General features: G+C 41.8%; 1 protein-coding gene across 1 annotated transcript; it reads left to right on the top strand.

Moving 5' to 3' along the window:
- Window positions 1–915: 915 nt before the first annotated feature.
- LOC124256517 (endo-1,4-beta-xylanase 3-like) lies at window positions 916–15,959 on the top strand. The gene is made up of 18 exons (XM_046690507.1): window positions 916–1,182; window positions 2,081–2,229; window positions 3,162–3,257; window positions 4,177–4,333; window positions 5,284–5,329; window positions 5,724–5,873; window positions 6,753–6,808; window positions 9,004–9,141; window positions 9,448–9,619; window positions 9,894–10,004; window positions 10,870–11,088; window positions 11,545–11,761; window positions 11,890–12,119; window positions 12,465–12,552; window positions 13,608–13,736; window positions 14,450–14,539; window positions 14,892–15,071; window positions 15,841–15,959. Exons 1-18 carry the CDS (start codon window positions 1,061–1,063, stop codon window positions 15,936–15,938), a joined length of 2,448 nt encoding a protein of 815 aa, XP_046546463.1. The 5' UTR covers window positions 916–1,060; the 3' UTR covers window positions 15,939–15,959.
- Window positions 15,960–17,691: the final 1,732 nt, after the last annotated feature.

The following is a 17,691-nucleotide window of genomic DNA, read 5'->3' as shown; positions in this document are numbered from 1 at the left end:
TATTAAGGGAAACAGAAACGACGATACCGCAACTTCTTCAGATAGGGTTTGAATGTGACGCAAATGATTATTTACATACTCTATAGTCCAAACATGAGGAAATGGCATTGGCAGTGTTTGTCATACGGTGTGTCTTGAATTCTGGATGTTTGAAATACATTGCGTATACTGCAGTATTATTACATTGACAATATGTGTACATTGTAATCTGACATAAAACCCCAGTGCTGTGTTAATCCCTCAATACGCAAGTGGTACGCCTGAACAGCGAGAGAGAGTTATGGTGGTGATTCTAGGGTACTGAAGATTTTGGTGAGTAGTTACTTTGTTCCTTTTTTTGTTCTGAATCTATTCCGTGAAGATCCGGGTTAGCATTGATCTTCAGTAACCCATGCTTGTCCTAAGAGGCGACTAACGGGATCGGGTTGTTAGACTCGCTGACTTTGTTGTCACATGTCATCGTATCCTAATTGCTTAGATCGGTGTTCATGCTGTTGATGACTCTGTTATGTACAGACCGCCGCCATATAGCTGGAATATTGCTGAGTGTGGCGTAAAACTAAACTCACTCCACTCCACTCGGATGTATGTGACTATTAAATATCCTTGTAATTGGGTTGAGGAGGAGAAATGTTAACCCGGATCTTCACTGGTGATTTTACTTGTAGGGGAGAAGTGGTTGGGGTGTTGGATGTAACTTTTAAAACCTCTTGCCTGGGACGGCCGCCAAACGCGGCGTAACACCATACCTACTCCTCATGTAGCCATGCACACACAACTGAGTAATGTACTGAGGCTATTTTCAGAGGTATACTCATGATTTTGTTGATGACGTTTCACGATATCCTCTGAAGACGTTTATTCAAATACGCACTGTTCAGGATATAATGTGTGTTATCTTATCAGCAAGCAGATGTTTCCGACACACAGTCCAGGCCAGTACTGCAGTGTACATCATGGGACAACATTCACCTGAAGACACATACGATGTCCAAACGTGTTTTACTGCCAGTGTTGGGACTTTGGTACTTCCTGCCTCTGGTAGGGGGGTGCGGCGGAAATGTTCAAAGACCCTGGATTTGAGAGTCCCGACCCCCACTCTAGTTGGGTGGCCAGAGGATGTCACATGACGTCTTCCACTGATCGTGTAGAAGGAAAGCATTCGGTGGAAGTGTCTTCACGGTAAGGGCAATACTCATCATCTAGGTGGGTCTAACCATTACGACCCGTGAAGATCCGGGGTAGAACAGGTCTTCAGCAACCCATGCTTGCCACAAAAGGCGACTATGCTAGTGGTAAGAGGCGACTAACGGGATCGGGTGGTCAGGTTTGCTGACTTGGTTGACACATGTCATCGGTTCCCAATTGCGCAGATCGATGCTCATGCTGTTGATCACTGGATTGTTTGGTCCAGACTCGATTATTTACAGACCGCCGCCAAATAGCTGGAATATTGCTGAGTGCGGCGTAAAAGTAAACTCACTGACTCACTCTAATCATGACCTTCACATCTTATAATTGTAGTGACTGAATATGGTTTTACGCCGCATTTAGCTATATTCCAGCAATATCACGGCGAGGGACACTAGAAATGGGCTTCACACATTGTACCCGTGTTGGGAGTACAACTTTAACTATTAGGCTTCCCCATCGCCCCTCATATATTATAACAATATAGCGTCAGGCTGGGGTTGGGTAAGTATACAATTCTCCCTGTAAGCTGCATCGTATAGCATATCCAGGAACCTGTGACCATGAATTTGAATCTCGGATTCTACCTGATTGTTTCCGATTTGTCGGCACGGCATCAGTGCTAATGTTCGTGTATTTCATCAAAGCGATCAACGCCTGCATCACTTTGGGTTATCCTCCCACATTTAACTGACACACCGTGAAATTAGAGAAATATTACACCCTCACTCACTCATGTTACTCTGTTCGCTCGTCACGCCGATGACCCGGGTTCGATTATCCACATGGGTACAATGTGTGAAGCCCATTTCTTAAGTCCCCCACCGTAATATTGCTGGAATATCGCTAAAAGTGGCGTAAAACCATACTCACTCACTCTTTTACCTAGAACTGCTACATGGGCGGGCCCAGGACAGGTGGTTACCCTCCAGCTCAACACTCGTTACTTCGTCCAGGCCCGTGTAAAACAGCTGAACGAGGTCACTGGAAAGATGTTTCAGAAGTTTGCCATCTTAATGGATATCCAGCATCATAATGGTAACTTGAAATAGCAAAATATCTCCACATAAATAAGCATTGGGGAGTCGTCTTTTCTGTCAACTATCGAAGTCACTATTGCATGAAAACCTTAAATATTTCATCTACACGTCCAAAACATGAGACCGCCTCCGTGGTGTAGTGGTTAGAGCGTCCGCCCGGAGAGCAGAAGGTCGCGGGTTCGATCCCTGACCGCGTCATACCAAAAAGACGTTAAAATATGGTACTTGTTGGTCCCTGCCTGGCGCTAGGCATCAATGGGTACAACAAGGACTGTGGTCGGCTCGGAGTCAGTATAATGTGTCTGAGTGGGGTATTCATGCTTCACTGCGGCATGGTACCTCAGTGGGCTAGCACTATAAAACCAGCTTAAGTCTGGTACAAGCAGCCGCATGCATGCACGTCATCATATGAGCGAAATATTCTCAAGCACGACGTAAAACCCAATTTCACCTCACCTAAACATGAACATATGTGGAGTCCAATGGAAGTGCTGTACCTTATGCGAATGTAATATCCTTGAGATAACAGAGCAATGTATTCTAAACGTGTATCAAGGCTGTACCAAGCCATGACCTTGATTAATAACCCATGTGGTATTCACAGTTCACCTTGCTGTACATAATGCCTTATGTTCCCAATTGTCTATGACTATAGCAAATAGTAATGGTTAATTTAAAGTGGACTACAACGTGCGATGATGACTGACTGTTTGGTTGTTACGTAGGTCTGAAGCTCCGCAAGTAACAATGCGTTACGTTCCGTAGCCGTGTCAGGATCTGCTGACATGTGATGAACTCCCACTTTGATTTATCCCATAACTGATATCATATGGGGTAGTTTTTAAAATATATATATTACTAAAGGAAACGTTTCAAGGTACAATTCCTTTGGTAACGATATATTCACTGAGAAGAATACGTCTCTCCCAGGTTCTCATAGCTATGTTGACGTAGTGGATAACAACGCCATCTACATCAACAAGGGGTGGACAACAATCTCCGGCTACTTCATCTTCCAGAAGACAGGTTTGTGTGTTCGTCTTTTCACGGTATGATTCAGCACAATTGCAGGTACAGGACAGCAGTCTATATAATGAGTGAGTGAGTGTATTTTTACGCCGCTTTTAGCAATATTCCAGCTATATCACGGCGGGAGACACCAGAAATGGGCTTCACATATTGTACCCATGTGGGGAATCGAACCCGGGTCTTTGGCGTGACAAAAGAACGCTTTAACCAATACGCTACCCCACCGCCTCCTATATAATGAACCAGACAATCCAGTGATTGACATTGTGAATAATAATCCACTCCGCTAGAGTACGATGACAAACTATCAGACTCGTCACCATGGGCGACCATCAGAACCATTTAGTCGGTTCTTACGACCAGCATAACTGCTGGGAAGAAATGATGAAAAGCCAACCCATAATCAAGCCCCTAAGAAATGTGACACGTTTGATGATGGTAATAATAATGTCGCGATTTGTAAGAGTATTGCTTGTGTAATGTATTGATGCTGTTAACAATACAATTAACAACATGTTTTATGTAGTATACAGTAACCAGTTATGATGGACGTCATCATACAGACACTGTCCTCCATTTTGTTCTCTAGCCCAAGAGCTTATTCTCTGCATAAAACGGTGTCATTAGAAGTACTTTACTCATCGTCCGTTGATGTTATTTTTGTTTGTTTCTTTGTTGCTTAACACCACAGTCAGCGGTTTATGACGGCGGTCTGTAAATAATTGAGTCTGGACCAGACAATCCATTGATTTTAGCGATCTACGCAATTGGTATACGTTGACATGTGTCATCCAAGTCAGCGAGCCTGACCATCCGATTCCGTTAGTCGCGTCTTACGACAAGAATTGGTTGCTGAAGATCAGTTCTAACCCGGACCTTCACGGGTTCTGCTGATGTGATTCTTGTTCTTGTTCAGATCACAAGACCATAGAACTGAGAGTGTACGGGCCAGACAAAACCATCAACTACTTGGTGGATGACATGTCACTCACGGAAATACCCGAGGACAATAACTGGAAGTCGGAGGCGGACAAGCGGATTGACCAGCTCAGAAAGAACAACATACACTTTAAGTACGGGATCCTGTTTGTCAAATAGTTTTGCGCAGGATCATTTGAATGTAAAAGTTAAAAGGTTAAGAGAGATAACTGAACGTCAAATCCTACAACATTCTAAATATGCTGAACACCATAAAAGGATACCAAAAGCTGTGCTATAAAACGTTGTAAAGGACATCTGAGGACGATACTTAAGTATTTTCAGGCTTAAACGCACATGGTGTGGAATGTTTCGGAAGCCAGATTTTGGGGGGCGAATAGCAATATGACTAGTTGAGGCTTGTGTGTCCATCATTGGCGGTGATGACGACACATATCTACTGCATATGGCATGTACAAGGTGAGGTGAGGTGAAATTGGGTTTAACGCCGTGCTGGAGAATATTTCGCTCATATGACGACGTGCATGCGTGTGTATGCATGTACAAGGTGGTAGATAGACGAGGCTGACATCCGATACCCTACATACAGACTAAACAGTTAAATTCTGGAAGACCACTGGTCCTAGTTCATGGTTCATGATATTTACACCTTAAACCAAGATGAATCACTGTGATCTAGGGATGACACTAGGCAGTATCAACATAACGTGTCACATTTTATGTATCATACATTGTCTGAGATAACAAAACATGACATCGATCATCACACTGTCTCACTATTTTTCAACGAAAGATCAGAAGATCATCATATCACAATTGGTACAAAACGATCATTTTGATGGGATTCATAAATGTTGCCATCATTTTAACTGTTTGGCATTTATTGCAGGTATTTGTGTATTGGTTCATACGTTGGTGTAGCATCGTGGCAGAAGGCCCGCATACAATAAATGAACCCCATTTCTTTATCTCGGGGACAATGTGCTGTTAAAGACGTAAAAGGAGTGACTTTCTTTTGAACTCTGACATTTCTTTAAAGTCAAATATATCAACAGAATATCAATGGTGTAAATGTCTATTACAGCATCCAAACTCCGTCAGGTGTGTCCAACGCTGACCTTGACATTCAGGTAAATAGACATACATGTACATAGTACATATATACGTATGTCATGAGGATAAATAGACGAGCGAATTTCACCCCAGCATTTTTAATATGAAAGTCCAAAGCCTTATATTTCATAACAATTTCAAGCTTTATAGTATACTTAGATGCTTGGCTAAAGGATAAAGACGCCGACCTTCGATAAAGTACACATTTTGCGTTACGTAGTAATGGCCTGAGGTAAAAAAAGAAAAGTTTATTAATTTCCCTTGAACTGATATATCCTTGGTGACATAGTTCTGTCATTTCTTGCAAGCAAATGGCATTTTCAAAAATATTATTGATACTGAAATAATGTCTTTAAGATTGTCGAATGGTTTACTAGGTTGGGCAGGTATATTGATGTACTCTCATTCAAGGTGGACTTGGTGAAACACAGCTTCCCGTTTGGATCCCAGACACGATATCATGAGATGTTTACTTACCCCCACTACGATGACTTGTTCTTCTACATGTTCAACTGGGCCACCGAGAACGACTACTACTGGTTCCAGAATCACCCACCACGAGTAAGCTTTTCAACCACGTTCTTACGTTCCTTTTGTTCAGGACCATCAACCACGGGTAAGCTTTCCTACCACGTCCCTATTTAGTACAGAAGAATAAACTGTCTTCGCTACCGGAGAAACACATTCCTTATGGTGTAAAGGGGAAATATCTGTGATATGGATTGGACACTTAAAATGGATGATGACACCATGTGTTCGAGAAAAGGCTATTACCCAAGTTCAAAATATCAGTCGTAGGATTGTCTGGTCCAGATTCAGCTACTTACGGACCGATGTCATAAAGCTTGATATTGCTAAGTGCGGCGTTAAACAACAAAAACAACAAACAAATAAAACGTATAAGCATGTCCTACCTCGCCATTCAAACAGTTTGCCTGAAATAAATATGTATTTATAGCCTGACGCCGCCAAAAGTACGCCTTTTGTATGTTGCGGCTCAAAGGTGTGTGTTGAGGGGGGTGGGGTTGTCAGCCTAGGCGGCTTGGTTTATTGTCACCAATAATCACTGGATTCTCTGGACACTTAGTCCTATGTAAAACGCACAGGCTACAAATAAGGTGAAGGTAAGAAACGTAGAGAGCTTCCTGTGCCTACCCTTGCCTCTCACAGAAGCACATTTGGCACAAGTCTCCTTGTGGCATGTGACCTTGTTCGAAATACGCCCCTCTTCACCCAGCAGGGAATGGATACCCGGAAGGTATAGTATTTTAATACAATCCTTCGAGAAAACATTGCGTGTGAGGTTATGAACTTTATAAGCAGTGTATTATTTATACAGGATTCGAACACAATTCAAGTGAAAATAGTGACGAACGATGGCTAATATCACGGATATTAACACCAGCATATTGTAATTATTCTGCCCTTCCTTTTTTCCAGCACGACCCGGACTACAGTAATGCTACAAAGACACTGGATCTGCTTCATCAGCATGGGTAGGTCTGCTAGGATTGCTGACTCGGTAATATTATGGGTACGATTTAGTATGTGATTATGATAGTAACTGTTGAATTAATGATATCATCGATACTATTTACATGTATTTATGCAAGGCTTAAACTAATATTACCTTATAATATTTCTAAAATCCAAAAGTAATTCAGGTAGTAAAGTATACTATGAAATTTTGCAAAACCCTAAATTTGCAAACCTGAAAGGCTATAGAAAAATGGGAGCTTTATCTTAATAAACACATTACTTAAACAGAATGGATAAATTATAGTTTGATGGCAAAATGATGTACACAAAGCAGTGACTTAAGATGGTTTCAATTTAAGATTTTATATAATATTCCCAGCACCAATTGTTATTTATATATAATTGGTTATGTCAAGTCACCAGCATGTTCATTGTGTAATGAGGGGCGGTGGGGTAGCCTAATGGTTAAAGCGTTGGCTCGTCACGCCGAAGACCCGGGTTCGAATCCCCACATGGGCACAATGTGTGAAGCCCATTTCTGGTGTCCCCCGCCGTGATGTTGCTGGAATATTGCTAAAAGCGGCGTAAAACCAAACTCAGTCAGTCAGTCATTGTGTAATGAACCAGCTGAAACATGCACATGTGCTTTATAGATATTTGTAACTGTCAATATACCATAGATATTTGTAACTGTCAATATACCATAGATATTTGTAACTGTCAATATACCATAGATATTTGTAACTGTCAATATACCATAGATATTTGTAACTGTCAATATACCATAGATATTTGGACAAAATTTACTGAATGGATTGAAGGATACATAGAATTTAAAATTCATTTCAGTGAAGAAAATATGTTATTTGGATTTAAAGGTAAATACACTATTAATACACATAATAATAACCAAATATATGTTGTATAATGTCATACGAAACCAGTAAAACCCCATTTTATATGGTTTCAAAAAGAAATAGTAGAACATTATGAAATTTCAAAGTTCATTGCGTTTTCTAATTGTAATTATGCAAGTTTTCAATCTTTCTGGCCATCCTTCCATTTACTTTTTAGAAATCCTATAACTGACTGACTGTATATGTACTTTGTATGTAAGTGTACTGTATATAAGAGGTAATGTACATACTATGTATTCATATCAACATTATTCACTGTACACTTAAAATACTTTTACTTCGAGAACCCGAAACTGCTGTAATGGAAATTGTAACATAAAATGGAATTAAAAAAAATGCAAGGCTAACTATTTCCGCTGAAAGTTTCATATGTAAATGTCATGACCATGGTATTTTACAACCTGCTCATACCTGAGAATTGGTAGAAATAGCTAACGTATATACAGTGTCAAACAGTAGATATGTTTCTCAATTCAGCTGACCTGGTCAGACATTTAGTCCCAGAATTAAAGTTCTCATATATTTAAAAACATAATATCTACAATAAATAATATAAGAAATACAAAAGGTGCCCAGAACAATCCCCGGCTAAGGGAATCTGGACTTGCTAAATTTCTTTCGAGCAGAGGTTATTATATTATCTTTTGTGTTTGAGTCAAACAGTTGACTAATAGTATTGATTTAAATATCACGAGACAGAGTTCCAATAATATTTACCGGTTTGTATTTAATGGCGAGTCTGGGGCAGAGTTTTTTGTGAATAATTGTTCCCTTGGGCATTCATAAATTCATTTATTTGTACATCGCTTGTGGTGACGAGATTCCTATTCAACAGGGCCATTGATATTACGTGGTGGTGGGTAGCCTAATGGTTAAAACGATCGCTCGCCACACCGAAGACCCGTGCTCGATTCCCCTAATGGGTACAATGTGTGACGCCCCTTACTGGTGTCCCGTCCTGATATTGCTAGAAAATTGCTAAAAGTGGCATGAAACTAAATCCATTCACTGTATTGCAATGAACTTGTGCGATATGGTATTCTCCATTTATCCCCGGTTTCGTGGAAACAGGGAAAGGAGAGGAGGTATTTTCACAATATTGCTAAAAGCGATGTAAAAGCATACTTACTCACTCACTGATTTGCTGTCAAGTCTTGGCAAATGTTTCTAATCCCCAAAACAAGGCATTCCAATCCCCAAAACAAGGCATTCAAAGTTCAGAAAAGGCAGTTATGTCGTATAGCTCTGTCGTCTATAGGTCTAATAAAGTGTGTATATATTTGACTTGCCGTTAGAATATCTGTACGAGGTCACAACATATTCTGGGGAAATTCTCGCCACACACCAACGTGGGTACAGGCTCTGAGTCCGGACCAGGTGAAGCAGGCCGTGGATGAAAGGATACAGTACATTGTCAAGGACACAAAGGGGAAGTAAGTCACAATCGGATAGTTTACATGGGTTACTAACATGATCGGGTGATCAGTTTCGCTGACTTGTTTGAAACATATCATCTTAACCAAGTTGCCTAGGTCGATGCTCATGCTGTTGATCACTGGATTGTCTGGTCCAGACTCAATTATTTACCGACTGCCGAGACATAGCTGGAATATTGCTGAGTGAGACGTTAAACAACAAATAAAAGAAAACCATTTCAAACGAAATTTCGGCTCGATGGACATTTTTCTTTTTCCTGCGAGAAACAAATCACATCTATTGAAAGATGCTTTTCGTCAAAGGTTGAAGCACTGGGATGTCAACAACGAGCTTCTCCATGGACACTGGTTCGAGGAACAAACTGGAGACAAATTCTTCTCTCATAAGATCTTTGCCAAGCTGCACCAGGCAGATCCCAGTGTCAAACTCTTCCTCAATGACTTCAATGTTGTGGCGAGAGGCACATCCACATCGGTGAGAATGTAGAAATATGGTTATCCCACATAGATTATTATCATTATGTCTGCAATAATTAACTGCTTTCGAAACCCTCGTTTCGGATGACACGTCCGCCAAATGGGAAGCACATAGTCTCTTACACAACAGTTTCCTGGATATGATATTTTGTTTCTGCCCACCTGCAGGCAAATTTAGGGTTTATATTGTTATTATTTCATCAGAATGGAAAATAGTGACACTTTGAAGTGTTCTGTTAGGTACAGGTTCATTTGCTGTGTGATCTCTCCAGGCATACGTGGACCAGGCAAGGGAGTTCAAGTCGGCCAATGTAGGCGTGTATGGATTAGGTGTGCAGAGTCACTTCACGCCGTACAAGGCTCCTGACCCAACACTCATCAAGGTAGGCAGAACATTTGAACCATTATAGGATAGTCCAGGTAATCAGGCCATTGACTGACAAAGCACCACACTCTGCATGTGAGCCAACACTCATCAAGGTAGGCAGAACATGTTTTACCATTATAGGATAGTCCAGGTAATCAGGCCATTGACTGACAAAACACCACACACTGCATCTGAGCCAACACTCATCAAGGTAGGCAGAACATGTTTCACCATTGTAGGATAGTCCAGGTAATCAGGCCATTGACTGACAAAACACCACACTCTGCATGTGAGCCAACAGTCACTGTGTTCGCACTATGTAACTATAAGATATGTCGGAGAAGCATATGCATATTTATGCCTGTAAGCAAAATGAAAGCGAACCTTACGGTATTGTCCCACGAGTTTGTTGTAAATGTTTTTCGTAAGACTCCTTGGCTGGAAAATACATTCAGAAATATGCAATACATTTCAATATAACCTTGGAAGTGGTGCTAATGGCATGACCTTCACATCGGATTTCAACATTAGTTTCTATTCAACAGGTAGAGCATGTGATTTTCGTAAACATTCCCTTACTCAATGCGGTGATCACACATTCCTGAACTAAGCTTGAATTAACGGTTACAGCTGTCTATCAGTAACCCATGCTTTGCATGAGAGGCGTCTAGCAGGATCGGGTGGTCAGGCTTGCTGATTTGGTTGCTACATGTCATCGTGTCCTAGTTGGGTGGTCGATGCTCATGTTGTCAGTTACTGCAATTAGAGTTACAGTTTTAATTCATGTCAGTGTTCAATCTATGTTTGTTCATAAATATTTTTTGTGCTTCGCTTTTTTCCGCTTCACCGAGTATTATACAGATATCTGGGCAATAATTCAGAGACGCCTGGACATGCTGGCCACGACTGGCCTGCCTCTGTGGGTCACCGAGTTGGATGTTGTGGCCAGTGACGACAACACCCGAGCTAACTGGTACGACACGGCACTGCGCATGCTGTTCAGTCACCCTGGTGTTGAGGGAATCATACTCTGGGGATTCTGGGATGTACATCACTGGAGAGGCCCGGATGCAGCTCTTGTTAACGGGCCCCAGTTCCATGTAAGTTTTATAAACATCTGAATTTACTTTTTGTTTATGACTGCTTTCTTTATGTGTTGCTGTCTGTATCTGTGATATTTCAATGAGTAAAATGCAATGTAATCGCGTTAGAATTTCAAATGTAAGCTTAATGTAAGCTTTAGTGAGTGAGTGAGTTTAGTTTTACGCCGCACTCAGCAGTATTCCAGTATACGGCGGCGGTCTGGAAATAATCAAGTCTGGACCAGACAATCCAGTGATCAGCAGAATGAGCATCGATCTACGCAATTGGGATACGACATCATGTGTCAACCAAGTCAGCAAGCCTGACCACCCGATCCCGTTCGTCGCCTCTTACGACAAGCATGGGTTACTGAAGATCAATTCTAACCCGGATCTTCACGGGTGTGAAGTTTTAGGGGTCGGGTCGAAATCGAAAATGTTCCAAGGTCATGATTAGATTAAGGCGTGTTCCAGATTAACGCAGCAGGAAAGAGATACATCGACCTCCTCTACAAGGAATGGAGTACACACGTCACACACAAAATGTCATCAGGGACACAGTTTAATGTCAGAGGTTTCCATGGTGACTACAGGGTCATCGTCAAATACCATGGCAACCCGGTTATGCAGCAGACTTTTACCCTGGGGAAACAGAGCAAACAAGTTAATATCCAGATCACCAACGTCAACAGTGAGTTTGTTTATGTTCCGCTGTTATCAATGACTCTCACCACACACTGAATAAACTAAATACTTTATAGTGAGATTATTAACGTATTTCATACCCTGCCAGACTACCATAATTTGGTTATTTCACAGATATCATCAACATCCCCACGGCTCCTTCCCCTCTGGATTACCATCATTCAGTACCCCATCCTGTGACACACATCAACGAACGAACAATTGGTCACATGGCGTCCGGCTCATCCAATCGGCTTACATGTATCACCAGATACTCAGGATTTTCGGAAGTCGCGGATGACAAGATGGCGGAAGTGGGATGTCCTTCCGGATACGTCCTCACCGGATGTTCAGGGAAGGTCAAGGTGAGAAATATGAGCAGATTACACGTGGGTAGATCCTTGCAGAACGTCAAGTATAAGTTTCTTAATTATATGAATGTATTTGGTCCTATTTGGTCCCGGAGGCGGTGGGGTAGCCTAGTTGTTAAGGCGTTCGTTCGTCACGCCGAAGAACCGGGTTCGATTCCCCACATTAGTATGTTGTGTGAAGTCCATTTCTGGTGTCCCCTACCGTGATGTTGTTGGAATATTGCGGGGTAAAAACATACTCACTATTTGGTCCCATCTAGTATTTACCAAGTGTAAACGGTATAGTTGCATCTGTCATTGTCTTATGCAGGTTGTTCATGCACGTATTTCTTATTGAAGGACAGTCGTGATCAAACTGATGGGGAGAAAATATCCTTAAACACTGGACCAACATGCAGTGCCTATGAAGGAGGATCCCCTACAGCCCGTGAGTCAAGCTGAAGAAACAGAAGTGTAGAACTTCTGATACTATTATTGACCTGACTATACTTCGTTAATGATAATCACCTCTTATTGGCAATGACGAGGGACTAGGTATCTATATCTGATCTCTGTGAACTTACAAAAGACGACGTAAGCATACACTCCGAAACGTCGTGTTATTCACAATAAAGAAGTTCACATCCTTAAATCTTGCTTTTCTTACAATTAATATGGTTTGGTACCTAACAGTAATATGGAACTCGGTTTTGATGTCATTATCTGAAGGAGGCTGGTGCGTGGCGTTAACATTATGCGAAAGTTATACATGGGGAATCTGGCCCAGAATATACCTACCTAGAAACCAGGGCCTCCTTTTACAAAGCACTGAGGTGATCGTAAGTCACTAAGGTAACCTTAGTGCAATGTTAAAGAATGGGAGTTAAGGTAAACCTTAGTAAGTGTTGTTTCGTGAAAGGAGCCCCTGGGCTTGTTTTAGAGCTTGGCCTGGATGGCTGCATGCAATCGCATCCAAATTCGATGTTCATATAATGTCAATCACTATATTGTCTGGTCGAACCTTTCTTTACAGCCAACAAAAAACTTCGTCATGTGTTCTATGAGACGTCCTTTCAAAGGGAGTGAGTGAGTGAGTTTATTTTTACGCCGCTTATGCCAATATTCCAGCAATATTACGGCGCGGGCACCAGAAATAGGCTTCACACATTATACCCACGTCTTTGGCGTGACGAGCGAACGCTTTAACCATTAGGCTACCCAACCGCCCCTTTCAAAGGGAAATCACACAACACACTGACTTGTCAACAAACAAATCACCATAACCGTGTTTAATACACTGTCGACCATCTTACACACCTGTGTTGAAATTCTCAAAGTTCACGAAATATTGATATAGCACTGATTTCAATTACTATTACTATCAGATACTTGGGACCTGCTCTGACCCGAAATCCAACCGTGTCCCCTTCTCAAGTATGTACTGAAATGGCGTCATCTTATATCTAGTTTGCGATCTCCATAAGCAGGTTACTTCTGTTTCAGCTATCCAGGCAGTGGCGAGATGTTGCATGCTGACAGGTCTCGTGTGTGACTACCGGACTTCCGGTCCTTCACAGGATCTTCTTGGCCAGAGAATTGAGACTAGATGTCAAAACAACATGTACGCTACAGGTGATACATCTAAATGTCATAACACCCTGGGAAATACACTCATAGGGTGAATACACAATGCCTTTCAGAAAGTGCCCAGTTGGCACTTGTCTGACGTTGTGTGTTAACGATTAAATTATGCAACCTCAAAAGGTATTGGAATCTGAACTTTACTGAGAAAGTACAATCCCAAATATAAACGATGTGAAGTTTGCTGTGGATAGACATTCAATAACCGACTATCCTCAACAGATCTACTCCAATCCTTGAAATGTACGTACATCTGACCTCACGTGAAGAGCAATCTCATTCTGTAATTACCAATAAAACCTGGCAGGAGTGTTGCCATGGTCTGAATTCAAGGCAGACAGTAACACGAGTCGTATCTTAAGCGATGTACATATTGTAAAACACGGCCAATGTCCTGATTCTTACTATCAGAGGCAGTGGGTAAGACGTCGCGAGTGACTACCATGTATAGTTCGATTCATGCGAAACGCCTTATCTATGCCCATTAGAGATAAACGTACAGAAATAACCCTGAAAGTTGCACAGCAAAAATCCAGAGGATCAATGGTGTCACCTTTGAAGTGAGCTCAAGGATCTTGCTTTAGAAACGGGAAATGCAATTACCGACTAAGATTGGTTTATTTGACCAGGAATCGTAGTTGCATTTTCATCTGGAGCTACAGGTTCAGACTGCAAGGCTTATATTTCTTCTTCTTCCCCATCAGGTTGTGCTGCACACACATTCTTCCGACTCTCTGACGGAACTTTCCCATCAGCACATTCGTGCATTGCTCAGAACTTTGAAAACAAAGGAGGTAAGTTTGCCACAAGTGTTTGACAACCACTTTATATTTACCATATGGCATAGAAGTACATCAATTATGAATACGTGTACTCAGTGTTACATATATGTAAGATTTAACCAAATCAATTAATTCTTCACATGTATGTACACATTCTACAATGAACACGGCGGTCAGGGAAGCTTGTGGTTAAAGCGTTCGCTCGCCACGTTGAAGACCCGGGTTCGATTCCCCACATGGTAACATTGTGTGAAGTCCATTTGTGGTGTCTGTCTTAATATAAGCGCCGTGACACCATTTACTCACTCACTCACTCTACAATTAATGTTCATGACCCCGGGAGAATTCTCTCTCACTGCTACAGGGCTGCAGTCCTCTGCCGTGTGTTGCTCGGGTCCCCATCTCACGTGCCAGGTGAAGATCTCCCAGCCCTCTGGTGACAAGTTGGGGGACACAACGTCCGTGTCATGTGACCAGGGCTGGCAGCTCGTAGGATGCTCAGCCTACTCGGAGGATGCTAAACTGAGCGGGGCCTATATTAGAGGTACACCTCATTGAACAATATTATTTAGTGGTTTTGAAAATGCTCCTTTTATCCCTACCTTATTGAAATCATTCTATTAAGTTTAGAATCTAGTAAACATTAATTATTTTTGTTACATATATGTCTCATAAAGAAGTTGGTTGACAGTGAACTTATAGGTTTCAACGCGGACGCTATACTGTATATCTCAAGGACCAATAGCCTTTCACACAATATAATTATATTTAATATATATATAATATTGATACCAGTTTATCAAAATACATTTTTATAATTACTCAAGGAGGAATATTTATATGCAGAGTATAAATATATACACATGATACATTCATACGCATTAAATCGGAAGATACATTTACATGTTCATAATATTACGTACATTTAATGTTCCAAATATACTTAAGGAGGACAAATAATATTTCACTCTGAAGATTAATATCGCAAAATCTTAGGTCTGTGTGTTATTGTTGTGGTGACTCGTGAAGATAAGGGTTAGAATTGATTTTCTGTAAGCCATGCTTGTCGTATGAGGCGACTATCGGGATCGGGTGGTCAGGCTTGCTGACTTGGTTGACACATGTCATCGCATCCCAAATACGTAGATGGATGCTAATGCTGTTGATCACTGGATTATCTGGTCCAGACTCAATTATTTACAGATCGCCGTCATATAGCTGGAATATTGCTGAGTGCGGCGTAAAACTAAACTCATTCATCTTGGTTTGTGGTACCAACATGAACCTATTCTAAGGTATATCTATTGATACAGGTAACGCAGACCAGTGCCAGGCAGTGAACGGAGCTGAGAGACTGTACGGGGAGATGGGGGCCACGGCCTATGTCACCTGCTGCCGCACAGACTCGTGACAATAAAGCTTGCAAATCTCACTGTTTGATTTTGTATTGAAATATTCATATACTAACCCCCCACCCCACCCACCCCCACCCCACCACCCCTGTCAAGTTCACGTAACTCTATAAAACAATAACCACAGCACAAGATTAGAAATGAAGGATTTCTTCCCTGAAAATGTTGACGGTCAGCTCGGTGTGCTTTCAATATAGGAGGACTATAAATTCTGGTGTGTTTTGTCGTTGTTGAATAGTAAAAGAGACAAAAACGTTTCGAGAATCATAAGAAATATCTCCTGAAAGCAGAATCCACCGTGCGATTCCGACAATATCACAAGCATACTTTTTTGAAACATAATCAAATAAACCGTGAAGATCCGGGTTAGAATTGATCTTCAGTAACTCATGTTTGTCGTAAGAGGCGACTAACGGGATCAGGTGGTCAGGCTCGCAGACTTGGTTGACATGTCGTTGTATCCCTGCAGCGTACATCGGTGCTCATGCTGTTGATCACTGGATTGTCTGGTTCAGATTCGATTATTTACAGACTGCCGCCATATAGCTGGAATATAGCTGAGTGCGGAGTTAAACAACAAACAAACAATATCAAATAGCAATGATACCAGGTGTTACCGTTGGTACCGAAACAAACACATGCAAAGGAAGGCCAATTGTGCACCTGAAAACAAGAGGGACACAAGGCACAGTACACGTGTTCTCTCTAAAAATTAATAATTTATCACTGTATGTATGTTTATTGTATTCTGCCCCAGTCAAGGTTAAACAGCACATTCTTCGGAAAAGCGTGTGCGAGTCAAATATATCCAAGATCTCATGCTCAGGGCTACACATTAGCCCCATTGGATGAAGGTGAGGTGAGGTGAAATTGGGTTTAACGTCGTGCTTGAGAATATTTAGCTCATATGACGACGTGCATGCGTGTGTATGTGTATGTGCGGCTGCTTGTACTAGCCCATACTTACGCTGGTTTTATAGTGCTAGCCCACTGAGATACCATGCCGCAGTGAAGCATGATTACCCCCAACAGCATTTGGTTTTCATCGATCGTGCTCGGATTATTGGTAATCATCACGGATTGACGCACGACTTTGACCGCCAGGGGTTCTCTCAAGTTTCGGAAAGGATCGCGTTTTCGTCCATAGGCCAACGACATCGTTCATATTGAAAGTATGTTTTTATATCTTCAATAGAACCATGGCTGAAGGTGGTTTTGGCAACGATATTCCCATGGACGATTCGGGAGATGATAGAACCCCTTTGCTCGACGATGAGGAGACCTCGTTCGCGCAAGGAAACATGGGCGAGTATCTGCTAAAACGACCGTCAATGATTATTACGATGCCCTGGAGCAAAAAGAAAGTATAGCTCCTCTTTATCGTGATCCTTCCAAGTTCGAACTCGAACATAAAGTGATACTGCGAGTGAAAGATGCTCCGGGCATCAATCTCATGTACTCCCGTACGAGAAAACCTCTCGCTTTGTCCACACTGGCTAGTCGCCATGGTGCCGACTTTATCCGTGACAAATTAAATATAACCAGCTATCGACAAAAAATGAACGGGAAGTTTGACAAGGCTTTACGAGAAGCGAATGCCGAGCTCGATGCCTTGGTGGGTGCAGTCGGTCAAGATGATGTGAGAGACGAACCACAATGCGCTGAAGACGCATCAAACAACGTCGAAAAACTATTGGCCACGTACCAGAACGAACGCTTGCCCAGGTTCGAATTTACCTTTCATGAACTGCG

The sequence above is a fragment of the Haliotis rubra genome, unplaced genomic scaffold (assembly GCF_003918875.1).
Source record: "Haliotis rubra isolate DU_JTF1 unplaced genomic scaffold, ASM391887v1 Scf63, whole genome shotgun sequence".
Lineage (NCBI taxonomy): Eukaryota > Metazoa > Mollusca > Gastropoda > Lepetellida > Haliotidae > Haliotis > Haliotis rubra.
The sequence above is the reverse complement of the archived record's forward strand: the minus strand, read 5'-3'. Positions and strand labels throughout refer to the sequence as shown.